At 35.8% G+C, this 25,639-nt stretch overlaps 2 protein-coding genes across 2 annotated transcripts in view; one reads left to right on the plus strand and one right to left on the minus strand.

Moving 5' to 3' along the window:
- The first annotated feature begins 411 nt into the window (after positions 1-411).
- Positions 412-2,687, plus strand: LOC134797736 (arginine--tRNA ligase, cytoplasmic). The gene has a single exon (XM_063770091.1). It carries the CDS (start codon positions 496-498, stop codon positions 2,548-2,550), a length of 2,055 nt encoding a protein of 684 aa, XP_063626161.1. The 5' UTR covers positions 412-495; the 3' UTR covers positions 2,551-2,687.
- A 6,410-nt stretch (positions 2,688-9,097) lies between these two features.
- LOC134797765 (monocyte to macrophage differentiation factor) overlaps positions 9,098-25,639 on the minus strand; it is a 36,900-nt gene continuing 20,358 nt past the window's right edge. Inside the window, exon 4 of the mRNA XM_063770129.1 lies at positions 9,098-11,708. Within this exon, the coding sequence (XP_063626199.1) occupies positions 11,523-11,708 (186 nt within the window). The 3' untranslated portion in view covers positions 9,098-11,522. The remainder of the gene's footprint in view (positions 11,709-25,639) is intronic.

Here is a 25,639-nt window from a genome sequence, read left to right on the forward strand (position 1 = left end):
CAATGAGGTAGGTACGTAAATTTTCTCCAATGTTAGCATTTTCTTTTACAATAAAAAGGTTTCTTAAAATTATTATGTGAAAGTCTGTAATAGCCGCTTACAGGTTACTAGCCTTTTAAAAACGAGACCTAACTCACCATTAACTCACCTTTAAGAACAACCGTTTATGGTCCATACATTTTTTTATCAATTTCTAAACGAGTCCCTTCTGTCAGCTGTCCGCTACACGTTCATTTGCGTGGTCAATGGACACATATTGTCATAGGTATAATGTATTCCTTTCCCTTTCTATCTAATGATTTAATCCCTTTGCAAAACAAGAAAGCAAAGAAGTTAGCTGTCATGTCATTGTCATTTTACATTGTAATTAAACGTCAACGTGCGGCTAATAACCTAAAACCTATAAAACTATAAATAGCGTAGCGAAGGTAGCGAATATTGATGCTTACAATTTTAATTTAAAATCCTGGATATTACATTCAAAGTGCATTTAAAATGTCCACGGCAGACCAAACCGTAAAACAGCTTGAAGAGCGAACTCGTAAAGCTGAAAAGGAGACGAAAGAAATAGAGGATGAAATAGAAAAACTCGCCAAAGGCGATCTCAGTTACATAGGAGATCCCGGGCTTGACAAACTTCTGTCTGAAAATGAGAAACTCAAGCATCGTCTTGCTATTCTGGAGAACGCTGTGAAAGCCGAGAGCTCTGGGGCTGGTAAGTCGACCAAAAAAGAGCCTAGGAAGCGGCCCACTCTAATCAATGACATCGACTCTATAGAAGGCACCATCTGCATCCTAGATGAGCTGAAAAACGTTTTCGAAATAGCTATTACGTCCGCTTACCCTGATTTGGAAGACGCGCCAGTTGTAATTACCCTGTCCGGTAATAATCCGAAGTTTGGAGACTACCAATGTAATTCGGCCATGCCAATATCCCAGCTGCTAAAGGCTAAGAATATAAAAAGTAACCCAAGGGAAGTAGCTAACAATATATTAAATAAAACTCCAACGTCACCAATTATAGAACGCATTGAAGTAGCCGGAGCTGGTTTCCTCAACATTTACTTGAATAAGAAAGTTGCGGAGCATGTTTTGACTTGCATTCTCCGAGATGGAGTAAAGCCGCCACCCGTGAAGAGGCAGAGGATCATTATTGATTTCTCGTCACCAAATATTGCTAAGGAGATGCATGTGGGCCATCTGAGGTCTACTATTATTGGAGATAGTATTGCCAGGGTACTTGAGTTCTTGAACCATGATGTCCTCCGCATTAATCACCTCGGAGATTGGGGCACACAGTTTGGTATGTTGATTGCTCATCTACAAGACAAGTTCCCTAATTTTAAAAATGAATCTCCACCCATTTCTGATTTGCAAGCATTCTACAAAGAATCTAAGAAGAGGTTTGATGAGAATGAAGTTTTTAAAAAACGGGCTTACACTTGTGTCGTTCACCTGCAGTCTGGCCATCCAGAATACATTGCTGCTTGGAAGCTGATCTGTGAAGTATCTCGCCGTGAGTTCCAGTATATCTATGACCGCCTTGATATTACAATTATTGACCGCGGAGAATCATTCTACCAGTCTAGGATGCATGTTGTAATAGATGAGTTAAAGCAGAAAAATCTTTTAGAAGAAGATGAGGGAAGGTTAATCATGTGGGGAAGTGAGAACCATGAGGGCATACCTTTAACAATAGTTAAATCTGATGGTGGTTTCACTTATGATACATCTGACATGGCTACTATAAAACAGAGGGTAGAAGAGGAAAAAGGAGATAGGTTTATTTATGTCACTGATATGGGCCAGTATGGTCATTTTGCGCTCATAGAGAATTGTGCTCGCCGAGCCGGTATTTTAAATGAAGGTCAAAAAGTGGAACATGTAGGTTTTGGTGTTGTATTGGGAGAGGATAAAAAGAAATTCAAAACCAGGTCAGGTGACACCATCAAACTTATTAATCTCCTCGATGAGGGCTTGAAAAGGGCTCTGGATAAGCTCATTGAGAAAGGACGGGATAAAGTACTGACACCTGAAGAATTGAAGCAAGCACAGGAGGCAGTGGCATATGGCTGCATCAAGTATGCTGACCTGTCTCATAATAGAATCAATGACTACATATTTTCATTTGACAAAATGTTGGATGACAAAGGTAATACTGCAGTCTATCTATTGTATGCTCTCACCCGCATTAGATCCATAGCCCGCACAGCTCAGGTCTCAACTGAGGATCTGTTGGCTCAAGTGGAAAAATCTGACTTAAAATTATCTCATGAGGCTGAGTTAAAACTTGGTAAAGTGCTTCTTAGATTCCCAGAAGTAATCCTTAAAGTATCCAACGACTTGTTCTTACATACTCTTTGTGAGTACTTGTATGAGATCTCATCTGCATTCACCGAATTCTATGATAAATGTTATTGTGTGGAGAAAGACAAAGATGGAAAGATTGTTAAGATAATTTATGAAAGACTAATGCTTTGCGAAGTCACTGCCAGAATTATGGAAAAGTGTTTGAGTCTCTTAGGTATCAGAACAGTATCTAAAATGTAAGAAGCCTAGTTGCTCTTAAAAATAGGTATTTATTGAGTGGACTTTCAGTAATTTTAGGCGTATCACAATATTTTCATTACATATTTATGTACCATTTTTACAATGCATTTTAAGTAAAAATAAAACACTGAAACCATTGTAAACTTTTATTGAGTTCCCAAAAACCTCTACAAAACTATACCTGGGTCTTACCAAAGGTAACATTCATGGAATAACTTGCTACACCTAAGTTAGAAAATTATACAGAATCACTGGGAGAGATTTCTAATATTGAAATATTCAATGTACTATGGAATATGCACCAATCTTACACTATAACAATTAGATACCATACATCAAACACTTCACATTAAGGAGACTATTTCTTCTAACACATTTAAATGGCTATATTTGTAAAAACTATATTATTGGAACATAATTAGACAGTTGAATCTAAAAACACCTTACAACATTGTTTTTTACTGAGAGTATCTCTCCCGAAGGGGCTAAGGAATGCAAGATATGGGGCTTGTTCAGCCCCTATTTCACATGCGACAGTAATCATAAAAAAAGTGTTGTATACATAGCATACTCACTATGGTGATAGGGTCAATACCTAGGTAGCTAGCTGCTGTCGTTCATGAAATAGGAGCCAGTCTAAATACATACAAATTTTAAAAAGTAAATATGATAAAATTATAAATAATAGACTCTAAACTGGCCTGGAGTAACCTATAGGGTAAAACAAATATATACTCGTTAAATTGTCATAGGCAACAATCCCATTGCATACATATAGTTGGGAAGACTTGACAACATTTTTTCTTCACAACAAAGTGCCAAAAACCTACTAGGTACTTGTGAAATTTTTAAAACTCAACGAATTTGAAGGGATCATATAAGTATTATAAGAAAAAATATTGCAAATGGCACTAAAGATTAATGTTTAAATCTAATGTACCTATAGTGTATATTATGTTATGTATAACTATCCACAACATTTTATTTTTTTAGTGTTAAGGTCCTTTTTCCCATTGCAATATGAATTAACTAAAATATTTATATTTCATAGATAATTATGAAGAATATACATGATCTACACTCCACTGTTATATACAATACATATTATCATGATTGTTACAATACCTAATAAACCTGTTCTGGTCTATGAACACAAACCCTAAGGTGAACTAATATTTATATAAAGTTTAAATTAGCCCCCTATTTACAACGGAAGAATATTAAACCGACATTCTTAAACAATACTTTGCACTCTGTTTAGGTAACTAGTGATCTGAGAACAGTTTTCAGCTGCAATGGAGGAATAACAACCTTATACGTATGGCATACGACTTAAATTCGTTTGTAGCGCAGTTGGAAACATATGTTCTGTTCTAGTCACAATGTAACTAGGGAATACATATTATTTTACCCACTACCACTACAGAATTACGAAGAACTTCAAATATAATGAAAATTTGCTACTTAATAATTAAATTCACGACTAAATTTAGGACATTGAATCCGTAAAACCGATACCAATATGTGGTACTTATAATCAACTTTTTTTAATACAATTTTGTGCTTCTAATAGTAATTCGTATTACAATACCAAATTACCCTGTTACAACCTTGAATAACCGGCAATATATATTTTTAAATTTAGGAAACTTATATAAAATATAAATAGCATTAACATTCCAATTAGTACCTATCCGACATGTCGACTGTTTATCAAGATTGCACTCAGTTATCTAAATCAGCGGTCGGCAACCTTTTAGCAGCCAAGGGCCACATAGCAGTTAACGAAGTGGACGCGGGCCGCACTTAGTTAATATTTATGACTTTATCAGACATTGTCATTTGTCAATATTACATACAAAATAGCCAGGGAGGCTCGCGGGCCGCTGGTTGCCGACCGCTGATCTAAATCATTATAAAAGAAACCATGTTTCATGAAGAATAAAGTTTAATATAACTAGTTCTCCGTGGGATTGTTTGTAAATTTGGTGAGAACCCGATGTTTACACGATATTCCCCGATAAACAAACGTACATGGTATCTGTTATAATTTATAATAAAGTTCATTTTCGAACGGCAAGAATTTTTATAAACTAAAAAGTCGACATGTGCAGAACATTGCATTCAGTCAGGGTGTGAACAGTGAACACAACCGTCCATAACAATTTCGAATTCCAACGACCCTAATTTAATTACCTACATTATCTGTAGGTATTGGCAGAAATAAATACATTAACTTACAATAGTTTTAAATAACATCCTGTTGTGCCCTTGGGGGCTGTTCATAAATTACGTCGTCTATTTTTGACGTTTTTTGACCCCCCCCCCCCCCCCTAAAATCATACTTCGAATGACCCCTTTTCCTCCTACGTCATGCTACCATCATCCGATGTCCAGTAGCCCCCCCCCCCCCAACATTTTGAAATGACGTAATTTATGAATAGCCCCTTGTGTGCGTCCCATGACACGGGCAAGGACAGTACCCCTTACATTTCATTAAACTATCGAAAAGGACTCTAAAATGTCCGGAACACCATGCATAGATACATTACAGTAGTAGAGGTTATACAGAATTCTGGGACATTTCGCCCAAAATAGACAATAGCGTACTTACGTAGGTAAATTGCAATCAATATGATTATATTATTATATACATTCTCTGTCGCACTTTTGTAGACATTCGAGTGAATATTTCTAATGCTGATCGCACTAAACTTATAATTTATCTTTAGATATAAATTACTCTGCCGGTGTTATCAAAATTGCTATTTTCATTCATTACATTTGCCAATTACTCTAACGTAAAGTAACATGAAAATAAAATAGAAATATGCCTGTATTACAAAATAAATTTCATTAAAGTAAATCACAGTTTAAATCAATTTGCGATTTATTGCAGCAAATAATATGACTAGATATTACTGTTGGCATTATACCTTGATGTACACTCAACCAAATAAAACCATAAGCTGCCATGGTCATCATTGATTTGGTTTGTTATCGAGACTTGCCCAAACATTTGTGGTTTTCCATCAGAGTAGAGTCCTTATGCTTCATCTGCAATAAGGACCATTCTATCAGAATTTTAGTTGGAATTTCATACGAAAAGGTCCTTATTGCACTTGAAGCATAAGAGCCTGGAAAGCCACATTTTGTTTTACACCTCTCCACAATCGCAAGTTTGCAGGCAGCGGGGGATCTTTCCTTAATATTATGGCAAACGAAAGTGACGCACCACACTGCAAACTCAAACCGTGAAATGAATTGCCGCTATCAAATCGATAGAAATTCCCTTTTATTTAATTTATTATCAGTAGCAAGTAACAACCGTCAATCCACTAAATAAATGACAACAATACATATTAGGTAACTATTGAAATAAGCATAATTTGTCATGTTTCTATCGTAGGTATCCCATGTTTCCATTTAATTGAGTGAACATCACTGTAATCGAGTGTTCAAGGGTCGTTAACCCTTTTCCAGGCCGCACCAATCTACAAGGTTTTCCCGATAAATCCAAATATATTCCAATGAATCCAGCTTTGATGATTCATTTGAAGACAATTCAAATTTCCCGAAAGTGCAATCTAATTTGAATCTTAAATCGGAATGCTAAAGTTGAAATTCTAGTGGCGCGTATGTGGTCGATAAATCTTACTATGCCTGGAAAAGGGTTATTAAGGTAACACATGTTAATATGAGATCGCTCTATTTAAATTGTATGTTAGTAACGGATTGTTTGTTAATTGCATCATTTACGGCGCAACTAAATCAAAAGGCTTGCACAGGAAAACGCGTGACTGTCGTTAATTGTGGCAAAACAGTAAAAAAAAATCAAACGGAAACATTTTTCCCTTACTTGGCAGTATGCTGCGCAATTCAACAATTTTGTAACTAATATAGTTGGGTACTTTAACGGATACAAACACAAGTCGCATAGTATCTATTACGTAAAATCTTTAGCAGCAAGTTTTACTGCCTCTGACTTGTGAGTTACGTATGGTATGCTCGTTTCTATTCCATAACATCAATGGACAAGCCAGGTCATAGATCAAATATTATCCATTGTTTGGAAGAAACAGATGTCCACTTGTCTCAGTAGAGAAACCCATTGTTTTTAGACGGCATACTTATGTTAATCAACAGCCATAAAATTCTTTGTAACATACAGCTACTGTGAATACCAGAAAATAACTTCATGATTAGAAAAGGTTTTTTCACATCACCTATTCGGAAAAGGGCTTTTTCTTCCCCGCTAGGAGGGATCAAAGTGGCACTTTTCCTCCCTGCTAGGGGGGATCAAAGTGGCACTTTTCTGAATAAATATGATTGTGTCAATACTAAGATTTTTTTATTTTCCTCATAGTTGATGTGAAAAGCAGTATGTGTCACACCACACGGTATCAAAATTATTTAGTCTTGGGCGTTAACACTTGAATCCCTCATTACGCTCAGGATTCAATGAACGCCCTTGACGGAAATATATAATTTTGATCCCTTGTAACACAAACTACTATTCTAATCTATCGCATTTTTTTTTTCAGTACATAATCACCAAATATAACAATTACAAAGTTTCCGCAGCTAGGAATAAATAACACAAAACATTTTGGAATATGTACGTTAACCCTTTACCAGGCTAAGGGATATATAAATATTTCCCACATACGGCACTTCAAACATGTGTTCTATTTTAGAAGAGTAAGACTGACATTCTATTGTCATTATTGAAATGTCAGCCTGGTAAAGGGTTAAAGACTATTAAATACAACACCAGATTTTAGCAGCCCTGGAAGCGTTCAGATTACAAATACACTCAAAAACCGTATATAAACGGATCTATGTAAATTTACATTATTTTAGGTTTATTAGGTACCCCAAAGGAAGTGGCAAATGTAGGATGACATGTCGCGCTAAGGGCGCTAAGACCAACCCAACATCTTATTTACAAAGAGGTTGGTATTCTCTTGCGCGTGCGAATCTTACTGAAGGGGTTATTAAAACTATTCTAAAAAAAATAACAACTAATATCCGAACGCTCCCTAGTTTTTAAACCATAGGCAAGTCGTTATTTTAAACGTTAAGACATTTGGAAACTATAAACACCTCATAATCATTTAAAATATTGAGCAATCCTTAAAAATACAAGCAATAAAATAAATAAAACAACATAACATTTGAACTCCTTAAGATTAGGTACATATTTGATACATACACATTTACACAGACATCGAGCTAGACCTACCCTACATATGTATAAGGAACCTAGGGGATCCACGATGAGGTATAAAAAGACTGAAAAACTGGATCGTAGGTATAAGGTGTATAAACGCTTCTAAAAAACCCCAATACATCTATAAAAAGGGATTGGTCTCGAGATTCAGAGATTACTACGAATACTACAACAATAGTACATGTTTAACAATATTTAACAAAATATATAAACGATTCGATCGCTTATAGTTATTTGGCCTAATGTGCCGTCGGTTGACGGTGATAAAACTACGAGTCATACGCCTCACCTACTGTTGATTTGTGCCCTGTTTATCAAAAGCTTATAACTTGTAATACAAGTGGAAGTCCCTTTCTAACAAAAGCTTAGTGTATTATTAGTTTCATAATATGTTTCGTCGTTATTTATATATATATATATATATTATATATATATATATATATATATATATATATATATATATATATATAGGTATATAATATATATATATATATATATATATATATATATATATATATATATATAGGTATATAATATATATATGTACATATATATTATAGTATATGTGTATAGTATATTTGTATAGGTAATTAATATGTTATCCGTAATTTATTGATTGTTTTTGCTGTTGTAATTGTAGCACCGCTCACAATCTCTCTGCTTAGCCTTAAGGTTGACTGGCAGAGAATGCCTTATGGCATTAAGTCCGCCTTTTGTACTATAAGGTTTTCTTTTGTGCAATAAAGATTAAATAAATAAAATAAATAAATAAAAGCTGTCCAAAAGGGACTTCCACTTGTATTACAAGTTACAAGCTTTTGATAAACAGGGCATTGGTCTCTGCACCGATGTGGCGACGGAAACCTTCCAAAATTGCAAATTTCCCACATGGTAAAATTTCGAATAAGTACCTAAGTACTTCTCATATTTATGTATGGGAATCGAAATTTTCCATTTCCAAAATGAAGGTTTCATTTGTTTTCTGGAATTGCTGAAATTTTAGTAAACTTTTTGGGAATTTCCGCAACTTGCACATCACCACATCAGTATGTTAGTGTCATATCAGTTTGCCCTCAGCAAGATCAACGATCAGGGTGCCTAGCCAACGTGCCAATCGATTACGCTCCGTAGGGAACGAAACGAAACTGTCTCTTTCGCACTAATATGGAAGAGTGTTAGAGAGAGATCACTACGCTACGGAGCGTAAACGTATGACACGTTGGGGGGTCACCCTGGTCAAGATCGCAGGCGACCAGTCCTTGTGGCGATCGTTGAGAGAGGAGTTTTGGAGTCTTTCAGTTCCTATGATGAGTCTTCTTCCTCGCTTTATCCCGGCATTTTTGCCACGGCTCATGGGAGCCTGGGGTCCGCTTGACAACTAATCCCAAGAATTGGCGTACTAGTTTTTACGAAAGCGACTGCCATCTGACCTTCCAACCCAGAGGGGAAACTAGGCCTTATTGGGATTAGTCCGGTTTTCTCACGATGTTTTCCTTCACCGAAAAGCTGGTGGTAAAATATGAGTATAACTTCTAATTAAAAAAAGTGAAAGTAATTAGGAAGCAATTTACGGAATAGTTATGTAACTTGTTAGAATTAGAATATTTTTTTTTATTTACTTTATTTTAATTTCAAATTAAATTCTAAATATCTATCCAATATTCAAGGATCGTATTTTGAATAATACAAAACAATTCCACGTAAAAGAATGGAAGACAACATAAATATAAAAGAATATATGGAAAACTAGAAGGAAGTAATAATAAAAAAAAAAATTAAACAAATTATCAAGGCAGTACGATACATACCCCATTTTCCCATTAATATAAAAATTGTTATTATATGTTGTATGCTACTAAATGACAGCAACTTTAACACCATTAAAATAAAGTCTAAATTACAAAAGCTGCCTGAAAAGCTTGTAAAAGATACTTTGTATCATAATAAGGTATCAAACTGGAAAGTACTGTGTAACAAAGAAAGTTTAATTTATCTATGGATACGGTGTCAGTGGTTCCTAACCTTTTCAGTCCGGTCACCCCTATGACTAACTAGGGAATCTGATTTTACCCCTCCTCCCAATGGTAATAAAAAATAAAGCGTGTACTTTTGTTGTATTGTGATATTAGGTTAGCTTATTACCCCCGTACAATACCAGTTTTACCCCCACGGGGGTAATTACCCCCAGGTTAGGAACCACTGGTATATAGACTAGTATAATTAAGATCTCCAATTACTATAGGTCAAATTATAATAGGAACGAGCTGGCTGGTATGGGAGCAGCTTTTTGGAGACGAGGGGCCCGATTCTCAAAAGCTTGTAACTTGTAATACAAGCGGATGTCACTTTTTGACAGCTTTTGTTAGAAAGGGACTTCCACTTATATTACAAGTTACAAGCTTGTGAGAAACGGGCCCGAGTTCGAGTGACTCATAAGGACCACCAATGAGTGTTGCTCTTAGTACAAGACGTATTGTGAAGGCAGGAAGGCGTACAACTCATAGCGAACATTGGCATAGCTAACACCTAATAGAGAGGATAATCTACACTCATAAATAAGTATACGCATGTTTCCTTATTTCAATGGAGTAAGGTTCACAATCGCATACATATATATGAGCTGATTCTACAGTCAGTGCCCTTAAGCCGCAGATAGCTGCACAAAGATCTCAATGGCGGCATTATACGCCAATCAACGAGGCTTGTTGCGACAATAATTTGCCTTTTACGCCAATCAGCGACGCCGGTTGTGTCCATGAATAGCGCTCGGAATATAAATTGCAAATAACCTTATGAAGATTGAATGGAAGTTTCTAGGTACACAACTTGAAAAGCTCGTGCAAAGTTATACAGTCAAACCATATTTCTTTTTTAATGAAATTATCGTTATAATATAAATTAATTAATAATTTGATCTGGGATAGAGCAAAATATTTGAAACACGTATATTTCTTGTCAGTTGGTGGGCTCAATAATTTAGGCAGACAACACCTCGCGCTCGTGTTATAAGCTTTGTACTAATATGGCAAAATTGAATGCGCACCACCTACCACCATGTGTGATCTGCCCTGTCTACCTATCTAAAATCTTCGATTAGGCGGATAATTCATACTCTCTAAAGCAGGCAAGTGATAGAAAATGTTGTGGTAACCCGTACGAAAAATTCGCACTATTGGCAAAAACACCGCTGAATCGAACCATGCGCTAGCCACCTTGACTACAGAAATAAGGATGTGTATCGATATATGTGTGGCCACTTTAGCTTTCACACCGCCTTGAATATAACAAAGGGAGGAGTCATATTTTCATAGAAAATTGACGTTAATGATGACATTGCCACACTTTTTAACGTTGAATGTACCTCGTCGATTGGCGTTCTTAATCCACGGCGTCCAAAAATAGCCTAAAGAGAGCCGTTCCGAGATTCAATAGGTTAATAGGGCATTCTTCATTGCTTAAGTTCTGGGAAGAGGTGGCGAAGTATAGCCAAGTAATGTACCGTGGCGGCTAGGGCGACGAAAATGTGCCAGATGGCGTGGGCGAAGGGGATCCGGCCGTCGGATTTGAAGAACACGCCGATGTGGAAATTCGCGTTTGTACGGGACAATAGTATACAGCTTCGTGGAATACTCCTTTAGCCGTCACTAGGTAATTAATATTGAGTGTACCTCGCCGATTGGCGCTCCACGGCTTAAAAAAAATAGCCTAAAGAGAGCCGTTCCAAGATATAGGGCAGTCTTCATTGTTTAAGTTCTGGGAAGAGGTGGCGAAGTATCGCCAAGTAATGTACCGTGGCTGCTAGGGCGACGAAGATGTGCCAGATGGCGTGGGCGAAGGGTATCCGGCCGTCGGACTTGAAGAAGAACACGCCGATGAGGTACAGCATGCCGCCGAGCTTCAGGTCCGACATCGCTGGGAACTGGTGCTGGAATGGAAAAAATGTATATGAGTGCTTATAGTATAGGCGGCTTTGGTCGATTGTATGCTCAACGTCTCTTAAGTGATGAGCTCTTTCGGTTCTGGCTCAGTTCAGAGGCGGTTTACACAATTACTCTAATCTGTTCTAATTCTAATGATGTCAAATCCGGTAGGTACGTAAATTAAACCTACCTAATCGTAATCCAAATGAAGGTAATGATCGATGGTCAGTTATCACGCAACGATAATATTATAGAATTTGGTATTATCTTACCATTTCAAAAAATTCCACAAGTCAAGGCTTTTAGCACAATCTTTAACTAAGGGCCTTGAAAAAGGAATATTTCAACAGCTTGTATTATGATATGATATGAGTGACATGATACCGGCACAATCGATGTAATTTAGAGTTTGACAGTTCGACTCTAAATAGGAAAACAGGTAAGTCCTATAGCAGATACCTGGCCCCTGTTTCACCAACGTGACAGGTGCGACGAATTGTAAAATCACTGTTGCTGACGTCACAGGCATCCATGGGCTACGGTTACCGCTTACCATCGGGCGGGCCGTATTCCTGTTTGCCACCATCATTGTATTATTAAAAAAAACTTTATGATATCGGAAAAAAACAGATATTTCTCTTGCTAAGTTTATGACAATTGTCACAAGAAACACTACAATTGTCACGAAATTCCGACATATACCGGAATTACCTACAATTCTTCTAAATCTTTGACAATTGTCAGAAACTTCGCAGGAGAAATATCTGTTTTTATCCGATATAATAAAGTTTTTTTAAATAATACAATGATGGTTGCAAACAGAAGTACGGCCCGCCCGATGGTAAGTGGTAATCGTAGCCCATGGATGCCTTTGACGTCAGCAACAGTGATTTTACAATTCGCCGCACCTGTCACCGATGTGAAATTGGGGCCTGACCTTGTCATAAAAAAGACAGTCAAATAGGATTACAAATAATAAATATCTTAATATCCATATAACAATGAACGCAACGCTGATTTTACATACGAGTAGATACGTGAAGCATGTATGTAATGTACCTACTTAGAAACAGCGTTGTGAGCATTATAACACCTGCCCTATAGGGCATTCCACAAATATTTTGCACCTTCAACGATGGCACTTTTGTACTCTTCTTTTTTCTCTCTCTTTCTTTTCTACTTTTTTTTTCTTTTCTTTTATTGTAATAACAGATGCCTATGACTGGTACTGTTCAATGGAACTCGTAATTTATTCGGTAGTTAATTTCCATTCACGCGAAGCATAAAACCTGAAGGCCGATTGATAATAGAATTCAGTGTTTACATGCTCGTATCCCAAAATAAATATGCAAGTGTTTAATTTTAAAACAACTAAACGTAATCCAACTGAAACCCGAAAGATACGTAGAAGATAAGTAAACAGACAAAGATAGTGTCTAATATTAGACAGACTTTACTAAAAAAATAATGTAAAGTTTCAAGTCGATTTTTCAATCTCTTGGCCAGACAAAAACTACTCAATCAATTTTGACTTTAAAGCAGTTATTTTACTATCATTTTCGTTGTCAGGTCTCAGAGTAGGCAAGTCCCTAGAATTTAATTTATACTGTAAATGTGGCTTTCTATAAGAGAAGGGTCTGCTCCATGTGCATAAGGAACGTTTCCACCAGAGAAGGAAGACACACATGGAGCATCAGGATCCTTCTCTAATGGAAAGCCACAAAGGGTCTAGCAGGCTAAGGAAGGAGAAGTGGCCCCTGTGACGAATATCGGATTTTTATAATGTCATTTGTTGGCTATCGTATAATATAGAAACACCTTAACTTTCAGCCCCCTATCTTGAACCGTCACCGAGATAATGTCAAAAACGTCATTTTATGGACACATTTTTCAAAGTCGTTTTTCTCCTGAACTATATAAGGTAGAGCAATCAAACCAAATCATAGCTACAAAGAATGAGTAGGAGTATAACTCAGAATTTTTTAAATATTTAATTCCTTGAAAAAATTATGATTAAAATGTCAGAGAATTTTTTGACAGCTCTTTTCAACAAGTAATTGTAAAGGTACACCTATGGAAAAATTCACATAAACTGCAAATAGTATTAGCTACTACCATGCGAAAAATTAATTCGATATAATTGGTGCAAATTAAGTGCAAATTAATTCAGTATAATTGGTGGTCTATATTATAAGATAGCCAACAAATGACATTATAAAAATCCGATATTCGTCACAGGGGCCACTTCTCCTTCCTTAGCCTGCTAGACCCTTTTTATTATATTCGAATATAATTCGTCCAAAACAGTGTTTTACAGAATAAAACCACTCTTTTTAATGGGCAGTTTGGGTACGGAACAAAAAGTAATCGGTTAGGGCAATTCGCCAGTATCTGGCCACTTTTAGTAACTGGCCGTCCTATAAACTAAAAAAAATGAATTCTATTCACCTATAAACAGAATGCATTTTAGTATAAGGTTTCAATAACTGGCCAGTTTTCAATAACTGGCCACCTTATAGTAAAATGAATTCTATTTATAGGTGAATAGAATTCATTTTTAGTTTAGGGCGGCCAGTTACTGACGAATTACCTTATATAAAATGTTAATGATACAACTGCGGTACAACTGAGACATAAGTGTTCATGTTACAGCCCAAGTAACACAAAAGTAGCTGAATATTGTTTGAATAATAGAGCATTCCGTACTGTATGCTGTATAACGTCTGTATAATTATTTATTTTTTATTTATTTTCATAAGACACAGTACAAATGTTTTACATTGAAATAGGACTGCCAAACTGCAAAACAGTTTGATGGCAGTTAGTAAAGCTCTTGATATACATGTTTGTGTCAGTTAAATATTTATAAACATGCTGTATTATTTTAACTTAATAACTAAGCATGCAAATTTAAATCTAGTTATTCTATTATAGGCCTTCAGGGCCAGCAAAGACGGGTCCACTTTTATAAGTTTCCATAATAAGTTGACCCCTCTCTACTGTTCCTGTGGGCAAATATCTATTAAATATTTCTTAACACTTGTTCTAAAGGTATGTGGGCTTATCTCTTTAGCAAATAGTTTTTCTGGAAGTGCATTAAATATTTTAGGTACCAAATATTGAAACGTCCGCTCTCCATAGTAATTAATGGGAGTAAAATTTTCTAAGAATAGTTTAGGTTTTCTTCTTGTCACTTTATCTTTATTCTGTGTTTTACATGGAAATGACTTTGTACTATAATTATGAGATGCTACAAATAACTTAAATTTTTCATTTACGGGTAGAATATTACACAATCTAAACAGCTGATCATAATCTTTGTTACAAGTTTTTTTCTGTTTAGGATTAACTAATAATTTTAAATACCGAATCTGTAGCTTTCTAATCATATCTAGTTGTGTTTTAAATGTACGACCATATGCTATTAATCCATAATCTATGTGTGATTCCACTAGGGCAAAGTAAAGTGTTCGCATGGTTTTACGATTTACATATTTTTTAAGTTGTTGGAAAGTTACGTAAATATATCTCAATTTGTTACATAATGCTTGTACTTGTAATTTCCAGTTAAATGTCCTGTCTATTATTAACCCTAAATATTTATATGATTCAACAAACTCAATTATGTTACAGTTACAGTTGTCTTTTAGTTTATGTAAGCAGTCGTATGTGTGCCCTATAATATTATAATGTTTACATTTTTTCTGATAATGTGTAGACGATATGTGCATAGCTTTTGTTTTAGACATATTTATAATGATACCGTTGTCATGTGACCATTTTATTATGTTTTCTAAATCCGATTGTATACACTGTTCTATTTTTTGCTGATCTTTGTCTGCGTAAAATATACACATATCGTCTGCATACATATACATACTACAATTTTCTACTATACTACCAATACTGTTTACGTGCATTATATAGCCTATTGGCCCATATACAGAACCGGTTGGCACGCCGCCTGTTATCAGCGCTTCGTCGCCGCGCACCTTTAAGATCTCAGTTATCATTTTGCGGTTAGTTAGGTATTGTTTAAACCAGTCGTTAACCAAGCCGCGAATGCCACACTCGAACATAGCTTTTAAAAGCACACTGTGTTCGAGTGTGCCAAAAGCTTTTTTAAAATCAATAAAAATGGCAACTACGTGATTTTTTTCGTTTAACTTATGACATATATCGTCTGAAAATTGCGCTAATGCTGTAGCAGTACTTTTATGTTTCCTAAAGCCGTGCTGATTTATTGATAGTATGTTATATTGTTCTAGGTACTCCGTTATTTGCGTGAGGATAGTTTTTTCGACAATTTTATTTATAACAGATAATATCGCAATTGGCCTGTAATTAGAGTAATTCATATGACAACCGCTTTTGTATATAGGTCTAATGATCGAGTATTTTAAGTCATCCGGGTACGATGACCTTTCGACACACAAGTTAATGAATCTAGCTAAGCGCTTATACAGACGTTATACAGAAGGTTTGGGCGCAAAGTGGGCTAGCCCACGCCGCTTATTACTGAATAACAGTAATGTAATAGCTGTATAAGTGTGTGCCCACACATTGAATCGCTGAATAAAACTTGTATAGAGGCTGTCAAAAGCGTCTATACCGCTTTTAAACCAAAGTTATCCAGCTTTGTATAGAATGACTCAGTTAGTCACACGTTATGCAGCTTTTGGTTCAAAAGTGCATTGTTACAGAAAATATATTCAGCTATTTGTGTATGATTTGTCTTCCATTTTAATTTGTGAACTCGTGTCAAAGTGTAGTGTCTGCATGAAGTGAATACATAATAAGGAGGACATTATTGATTTGATGTTTACATAACATCAATTTCATTGCGCATGCGACTTTACTGTTAATATATATATACATTTTTCTCAAACATGCAATTAAATATTGATGTTATGTTCCTTATAATAGGCTGCGAAGTGTGACGTTTCAGGTGCGGCTAGGACAAAAGGTCGTTAATGGAATTTCATACACATCTTGCAGGCCTAGGCCGGCAAAGTCCTCTTTTTTAATTTTCATTTCACAGATATTTGTGACACAGCATCGTGGCATTCATCCATTAAAAAAAACTAGAGGCAGTATTTGCTTTATGGTTCGTAATGACACTCTGCCACTACGCCTATATATAAAAAAAAAAACAAAAAACAATGTTTGCTATAATTTGCAGTTTTTTTTGTATAAAATCAACATGAACTTAATAAATAATACATTCTATAATTTTATAATTTTAAATTATAAATTTAACTACACAAATAAAAACATTTAAAATATTTCATCTAAACGTTAGCGGTAAAAAGGTCTACTCAAACACGCGTAGTTATATTTTTTAAATTGTTATGGAGGTAAAGTTGAAAAATATTCATTCTGTTTTATTGGATTTATGGTGCGTCGTACTTTAATATGAGTTCCGACGAAATAATGAAATTAATATTAATTGTAATCGTAGGCGTTGGAATTGGCAGCGTAAGCAGAATTGATTTTAATAACTTGCTGAGTTGCTGCCTCTTCCGCCAAGTCAAAGACGAAGTATGTATATGGTTGCTTATGGCAATTTTATTATTTGAGAAACTAAGAAAAATGGCTTACAGTTTATTAGAAACAGTTTTGTGGCATATTTTAAATGAATGTAACTACAAATTCGTCAACACTGTGGAAATTATACTTATTTACTCCGTGCATAAAGCAACGATGTATGTGTAACATGATATCAACATGAAAGACTATGTAAACTTATGTGACGAAAACGACAGTCAAACGGATACAAGGCGAAAAAATCAAAGATACATGAAAATATACGGGTAGTAAAAATACACGACTAGTGTAAAACATACGCGTGATAATGATATAGGTACGTGTTGGTTATATTTTGGGTATACTTTACTTTTAGTTTTTTCTATAAATAAAACTTGGGTTTCGTGGATTTTTTATTTTATTTATTTCATTGCATGTTTGAGAAAAGCACTATACATACCTCGGCGGGAAATGGGGTTGCCCGCGCTCAGACCTATCCGGCCTCGCTTCTCTCGGCCGTCTATATGTCTTCGGCCGGCAACCCCTTTCGTCCCGGCCTCTGTAGTAATGTACTATTATTTAAAATTTTAAAGCGCCGCGTAAATAATGCACTGTTTAGAAAGTAAATATAGAAAATGTAGTACTCCACTTCTAAATTTGTAATTTTTTTGCGGTGTTTAGATGTTTTAGTGATAGAAAATGTACTTTAACAAGTTATGCTACGATAAAACTAGTTTTATAAATGAATATAAATGGGTTTTTCAGTTCATTTTAAATTCCTATTTCATTTTAGAGGTTGGCAACCGTAATGGCGTCCGACTGTGCTGAATATAAGCTGCTGCCACAGCTATTATGTGCTAAATTTCTGAATAGGCGTTCACATTATTCGCGTTACTAAGCTACATGTTAGATAATAATGGTTTTAGAACAACAAGTTTTGAATAACATCAATATAATAGTAATTGTTTTCGCAATCTTAAAGCATATTAGGGTTCTATACACAAATGGTAAAAACCACATAGATCCTCACTAGTTTGATGAGAAACATTATAGGTATGTAACACGGGCAATAGTCAATCCTACTTCCTACTAATATTATAAACGCGATATAATATTTAAGTTATATGATAAATCTGGGGGCACGGCAGACTACACAGTTATTTTTTCCGTTATCAGTTCCGACAAATATGTAGTAGGTAAAGGTATACGCAAAGATATACGAAGTGAGTACGAAGATGTGTATAGTATGAGTATGGTGTGGTTACGAGTATGGTATGAATATGAATATGGTATAGGTGCGAAGGTGCGGGTATATTAGTAGCGGGTATCACGGGTATGAGTACAAGTATAGTTTGGTATGGGCAGTATATTGTTTAGGTATGAGTACGAGTATAGTGTGGGATGGGTATGAGTAGACCCACTTGAAACCTAAAAACAGTCCGTTCAAAATCGACCGGAGAACCGATTTCGCTATATTTTAATGGGGGTGATTATTTTATTTTTCACATACCCAGTCCAGTCTATAAGTTTTTAATGCAACAATATCAATAACTAGCATTGTTTGCAAACTAGCAAGAACCTTAAATGGCCATTATCGTTGCAGTAAGGTATGCAAATGGTCAGTTAACAGTGTTTACGATGGTAGCTAGCAATTGTTTTACGTCATTAAAACGACAATGCATATTGTGTAAAATAACCAATCGAAGAGAATTGTTAAGAAAACTAAACCTCGATTTTTAAAATAATGGTTGGATTAAAGAATAAATACGCAGGATGCGTTCAAAATAAAATAAAAACACGCTCAAGCTCAAAGCAAACAGGCTCACGTAACACTGTTGACCGTGTATAAACTTATAAAGCTACGGAACCCTCTCCACCGCGCATTTGTTGATACTAAGCAGTAGTTTGAATACCGCTGCTCATTGCGTTCATTTTGCAGCTTTTAGCAAGAAAAGATAGTATATGTGTACTAAAATCGCTATGACTTAAGTATAAGTGTTGTTTTAGTATTTATTATTCAGACGTTATGTCTATAAAAGCCATAACTAACCCATATATGCAGCTACTGAATAACAAATAATATGTGGATTTCATTACAGCTTCCAGTAATAGCGTCCACCTTTATTCAAAAACTAGCATTAAAACAGAAACTGCAACCGCTTTTATACAGTTGAAAGTCTTCACCGACGCTTCTTTTCAGCATTTAGTAGCCACTATCACATTTTTCTTAATATTGTCTGCTTAATATCTCACGACACAAAATATATACAGCTAATTGCTGCTAATGCTGCTATTATGCAGCTTTTAGTAACCACAAATGCTTTAAGCTGAATAATCTCTGACTAACTGTGTAAGAAATACGTATTATTCAGCTTTAATATGCAAAACCGATACTATGCAAAATTTATTCAGCATTTAGGCCCCACTAGGCCCACATATTTTCTTATTCCGAATTTAGTAATTTCCACCGCTTATACACAAAATTTATGCAATCTTAATTTGAATAAGATGATAATTTTACTCTATTATCCTGCTTGTGACGTGTTACTTGGGAGAATTCACAATTACACTGTCGATGTCGAGTCGGGTCACTTGATGACTGATGAATGATGATATATTCATAGAAGCATGGACTTTTTCTATCCACTTGGAGAGATTATTGGTCAAAGGATTATTCAACTAACTTGCCTAACTTTCATGTATGTACATTATAAGAATAAGATTAATAACCTTATTAACATTTGTCATTATACTCATTATCCTGCAGCCCCACACTAGGCATTCACAATAGTACATTGCTACAGAGGTCGGGACGAAAGGGGTTGCCAGCCGAAGACATATAGACGGCCGAGCGAAGCGAGGCCGGATAGGTCTGAGCGCGGGCAACCCCATTTCCCGCCGAGGTATGTATAGTGCTTTTCTCAAACATGCAATGAAATAAATAAAATAAAAAATCCACGACCAAGTTTTATTTATACAAAAAACTAAAAGTAAACTACACCCAAAATATAACCAACACGTACCTATATCATTATCACGCGTATGTTTTACACGAGTCGTGTATTTTTACTACCCGTATATTTTCATGTATCTTTGATTTTTTCGCCTTGTATCCGTCTGACTGTCGTTTTCGTCACATAAGTTTACATAGTCTTTCATGTTGATATCATGTTTCACATACATCGTTGCTTTATGCATGGAGTAAATAAGTATAATTTCCACAGTGTTGACGAATTTGTAGTTACATTCATTTAAAATATGCCACAAAACTGTTTCTAATAAACTGTAAGCCATTTTTCTGAGTTTCTCAAATAATAAAATTGCCATAAGCAACCATATACATACTTCGTCTTTGACTTGGCGGCAGAGGCAGCAAGTTATTAAAATCAATTCAGCTTACGCTGCCAATTCCAACACCTACGATTACAATTAATATTAATTTCATTATTTCGTCGGAACTCATATTAAAGTCAAAAAATCAACAACGCACCATAATTCCAATAAAACAGAATGAATATTTTTCAACTTTACCTCCTAAAAAATTCCTAAAAAATATAACTACGCGTGTTTGAGTAGACCTTTTTACCGCTAACGTTTAGATGAAATATTTTAAATGTTTTTATTTGTGTAGTTAAATTTATAATTTAAAATTATAAAATTATAGAATGTATTATTTATTAAGTTCATGTTGATTATATACAAATAAAACTGCAAATTATAGCAAACATTATTTTGTTTTTTTTTTATAGGCGTAGTGGCAGAGTGTCATTACGAACCATAAAGCAAATACTGCCTCTAGTTTTTTTTAATGGATGAATGCCACGATGCTGTGTCACAAATATCTGTGAAATGAAAATTAAAAAAGAGGACTTTGCCGGCCTAGGCCTGCAAGATGTGTATGAAATTCCATTAACGACCTTTTGTCCTAGCCGCACCTGAAACGTCATACTTCGCAGCCTATTATAAGGAACATAACATCAATATTTCATTGCATGTTTGAGAAAATTACTTTAGGTTATTATAGGGGTTAAATCAGTGTTGGCCGAAACGTTAATGCAATTAACCATTTTTGGCCATTAACCATTATAAATTGAACTGTAAACCGTAACGGACGGACGGTTTACACCGTTTACAGTTCAATTTATAACGGTTAATTGTTAATTGCAATTAAAGTTCGGCCAACACTGGGTTAAATAATCATTCTAGTTCAAAAAGTTCTTGGTCGGCCGCAGCAAAGAGAACATGCTGAGGTGGGGTGCTCTAAGCGGCTCAGACACCCAATGTCCATGTGGGACGGCTCCACAAACAATGGAGCACATGATATCCTGTCCAGCGAGCCCGCATGCCTGCTCTGCCGGCGTATTATGGATAGCTTTATCCATCTTTATCCACGTGAAAAAATAACTGTCACTTTTTAACACTGTGGGATAGAAAGTGACGGACACCGTTTTATCACGCTGTCACGTAGACAAGAACGACTATTATATCCGTACTGAGCAGGATCTCCGTGATGCGACAGACAGGGCGATTAATGTCGCTACCTTCTGGTCCCGCACAGTCTGAAACCATCGACACGAGAAGAAGAAGAAAAAGTTCTTTATGTAAATTTATGCATTGCTGGTACAGTACTAATGTACAAACAGCAACACTCCTAAGTGTACATCGGTGGACCTTATTACAAAAGGCATAAGAGAGCCCTATTAAAGGTAGCTACCTCCCGGCCCTTCTTATACCCTACTGACCTCCTTTATAAATCATGTGAAGTACTAACTGTTCGTCAATTATATATATTAAGCACAACACTAAAGCAGCACGCCAGAACTCCTTTCAACTCTGAATATAGAAATAAAAGGCGCAAAGATATTCTATGTATCCAAACAGTACAAAGAAAACACATTTTTTCATCTAGATTTTTTGTCTTTTTGGGCCCATTTTTGTACAACAGGTTAAATGCAATACTAGACTTATACCCACTTAGAACCCATTTTGAGTCGTTGTAAAAATTCCCATCTGACATGTCAGACTTCGAGTCTTTCTATACGGACGGAACCCTAAAAAACATTCTACATTTTAGCCTGTTATAATTATGCAAACCATCTTTCAATTCCATACAACGCATATACCGATGCCAAATAGTGAGAGCAAGATTTATTAGTACACCATATGGTTGCATAAGACATGCACGTGCCGTATGCAAATATTTATACAAGTTGGTTGTTTCTATTTTTAGTACAGTCGCCGTCAGATATACAGGAGCCAAGTGTTCAGATATTTGTAAGCACCTTGGCCGCTCCGATATATCTGTGATGTGATATGTGACTGAACATAAGGCAAAAATATAGCGGATGCTGGGTAATTAGGTGCCGTTTGAACAAGCTTGATTACATATTCCTTCTTACGGATTCGAAGTGTTTTTAATAGTACATTACTACAGAGGCCGGGACGAAAGGGGTTGCCGGCCGATTCGCTCGGCCGGATAGGTCTGAGCGCGGGCAACCCCATTTCCCGCCGAGGTATGTATAGTGCTTTTCTCAAACATGCAATGAAATAAATAAAATAAAAAATACACGAAACCCACGTTTTATTTATAGAAAAAACTAAAAGTAAACTACACCCAAAATATAACCAACACGTACCTATATCATTATCACGCGTATGTTTTACACGAGTCGTGTATTTTTACTAACCGTATATTTTCATGTATCTTTGATTGTTTCGCCTTGTATCCGTCTGACTGTCGTTTTCGTCACATAAGTTCACATAGTCTTTCATGTTGATATCATGTTTCACATACATCGTTGCTTTATGCATGGAGTAAATAAGTATAATTTCCACAGTGTTGACGAATTTGTAGTTACATTCATTTAAAATATGCCACAAAACTGTTTCTAATAAACTGTATCAATTCTGCTTACGCTGCCAATTCCAACACCTACGATTACAATTAATATTAATTTCATTATTTCGTCGGAATTCATATTAAAGTCAAAAAATCAACAACGCACCATAAATCCAATAAAACAGAATGAATATTTTTCAACTTTACCTCCATAACAATTTAAAACATATAACTACGCGTGTTTGAGTAGACCTTTTTACCGCTAACGTTTAGATGAAATATTTTAAATGTTTTTATTTGTGTAGTTAAATTTATAATCCAAAAAATTATAAAATTATAGAATGTATTATTTATTAAGTTCATGTTGATTTTATACAAATAAAACTGCAAATTATAGCAAACATTGTTTTTTGTTTTTTTTTTTATAGGCGTAGTGGCAGAGTGTCATTACGAACCATAAAGCAAATACTGCCTCTAGTTTTTTTTTTATGGATGAATGCCACGATGCTGTGTCACAAATATCTGTGAAATGAAAATTAAAAAAGAGGACTTTGCCGGCCTAGGCCTGCAAGATGTGTATGAAATTCCATTAACGACCTTTTGTCCTAGCCGCACCTGAAACGTCATACTTCGCAGCCTATTATAAGGAACATAACATCAATATTTCATTGCATGTTTGAGAAAATAACTTTAAAGGTCTGGAAAACCGTAAGACCTGACAGTATTCGTAAACATATTCGCTTAATCAAGGTTAGCTAGTTAGACTAGTCTCAGGCAAAGGTAAACTACGCTAATTATTTTTGCTGCGTAGGTATAGACACTATTACGGCATATGTTATTAGATCAAACATTAATATCAGACGTAGAAATATGAATGTAAAACGGGATGGATCTAAATATTGTAAATTATAATTTCTATTGTAAGCCTCCATCAGGAGTTGCCGAAATTGGAAGTCCTAGGTTCAAGTCCTGGTTACTGGTTAGCACAAATTTGGTACATATAGCCGCGGTCAAACAAGTTTATTGTCAGTAGAAAAAGGCGCGAAATTCAAATTTTATATAGGACGAACGCTTTGCGACTACATTTTTTAAATTTGCCTCTATTTCATACTGACGGAAATGGCTTGATATACTATATTTAAGGGAGCTTCGGTTCGGCATTTTTCGGCGGTGGACACCATAGCCCTATTCAGTGGAGGCCTGTTACCTACAGAAGTAAAACGAATGTACTCGTAAGGTAATTGTTTGATCGGTTGTAAGTGCATTAATGTATTTCGGTGTGTGTGTCGCTTTCGTAAAACCTAGTGCCTACGCAAATTCTTGGGATTAGTTGCCAAGCGGACCCCAGGCTCCCATGAGCCGTGGCAAAATGCCGGGATAACGCGAGGAGATGATGAAATGTATTTCTGTTATTCCGAGAATAACTGCTTGCTTGCAAAGCACTGGTAGGTAAAATATTTCTAAATGTTAAATTGCCGGCGCCCTCTACTAATCGACAAAGTGATTAATTATTAATTAAAACACTCCGCCTCCGCGGACTCGTTTAGTTTCTACTCAAAAAGTAGGCCGTTGCTTTAGCGAGTTTAGCGGATTAAGCTTGGAAATTAAGTTATAAAGTGAGTCGACGTCGCTACCAACAAAGTTTAGTAAAGTAACTTAATTGATTCAAATTATGGTGTTTAAAATGTATTTTAAAACTGTTAGATGGGCACTAATATCGTAACGCTCAATTCAAATTTTAATGGCATTTAGTCGATCGGTGTGAAATTCCGCCACCGTGGAGTTGCGCAACACAATGCCACTGTAAGTTATCTTTGATAATGATAATATACATAACACACAAGTATTAAATTTATCTATGAACCTTTATTTCATTTCATTTCAATAATTAAACGCCACACGTGGAATGGAAGTATGGAATAAGTAGCTAAATTCTTTGGGTAGTTTGACTTAGTTGCGTAGCCTATTCGTTCCATCTCGCAAGCGACTCCCTCGAAATGCATACCTTCTAACGTTCTCCAGTTCATAACTCAGAAGCTATCACCTACCCGCATTGCGTATAAACGCATATGAGCCAGCAGTTTACTTCTTAAACCCGTAGAAACCTATTAATCATAATCATAACGTCCGCTACTAATACTAGTTTGATAAAGTCGTTATTTCTTTACGCAACGCACGACGCGTCGCACACTAATGGCGGGTTTACACGGCATCAGCCACGTTAAGCAAGTTTAAGTAGACAATATAAGTCTGTATAATTTATACACATCTTAAAAAATACCTATGTTGTCGTTGTCACAACTATAGTCGCAAAAAATTGACGTTGAACCAGGCATAAACTACTACTTCCAAGGTTCCAAGTCTGATGAATTCATTAGATACTCGGATATAACTATTTTTGCTTAGTGCAATTGCAAAATAATAACGGCTCTATATACGGCAACGCTTTGCACCGCAGTAAAAACCCGTAGTCTCCACAAACTAACTGAATTCAGATGAACTAGACTAACAAAATCTACTAGTGTGCTACAAGTTAATCTACCACTGTACGTCTACCATCAGTTTTGACAT

This window comes from Cydia splendana, chromosome 15, assembly GCF_910591565.1.
Source record: "Cydia splendana chromosome 15, ilCydSple1.2, whole genome shotgun sequence".
Taxonomy (NCBI): Eukaryota; Metazoa; Arthropoda; class Insecta; order Lepidoptera; family Tortricidae; genus Cydia; species Cydia splendana.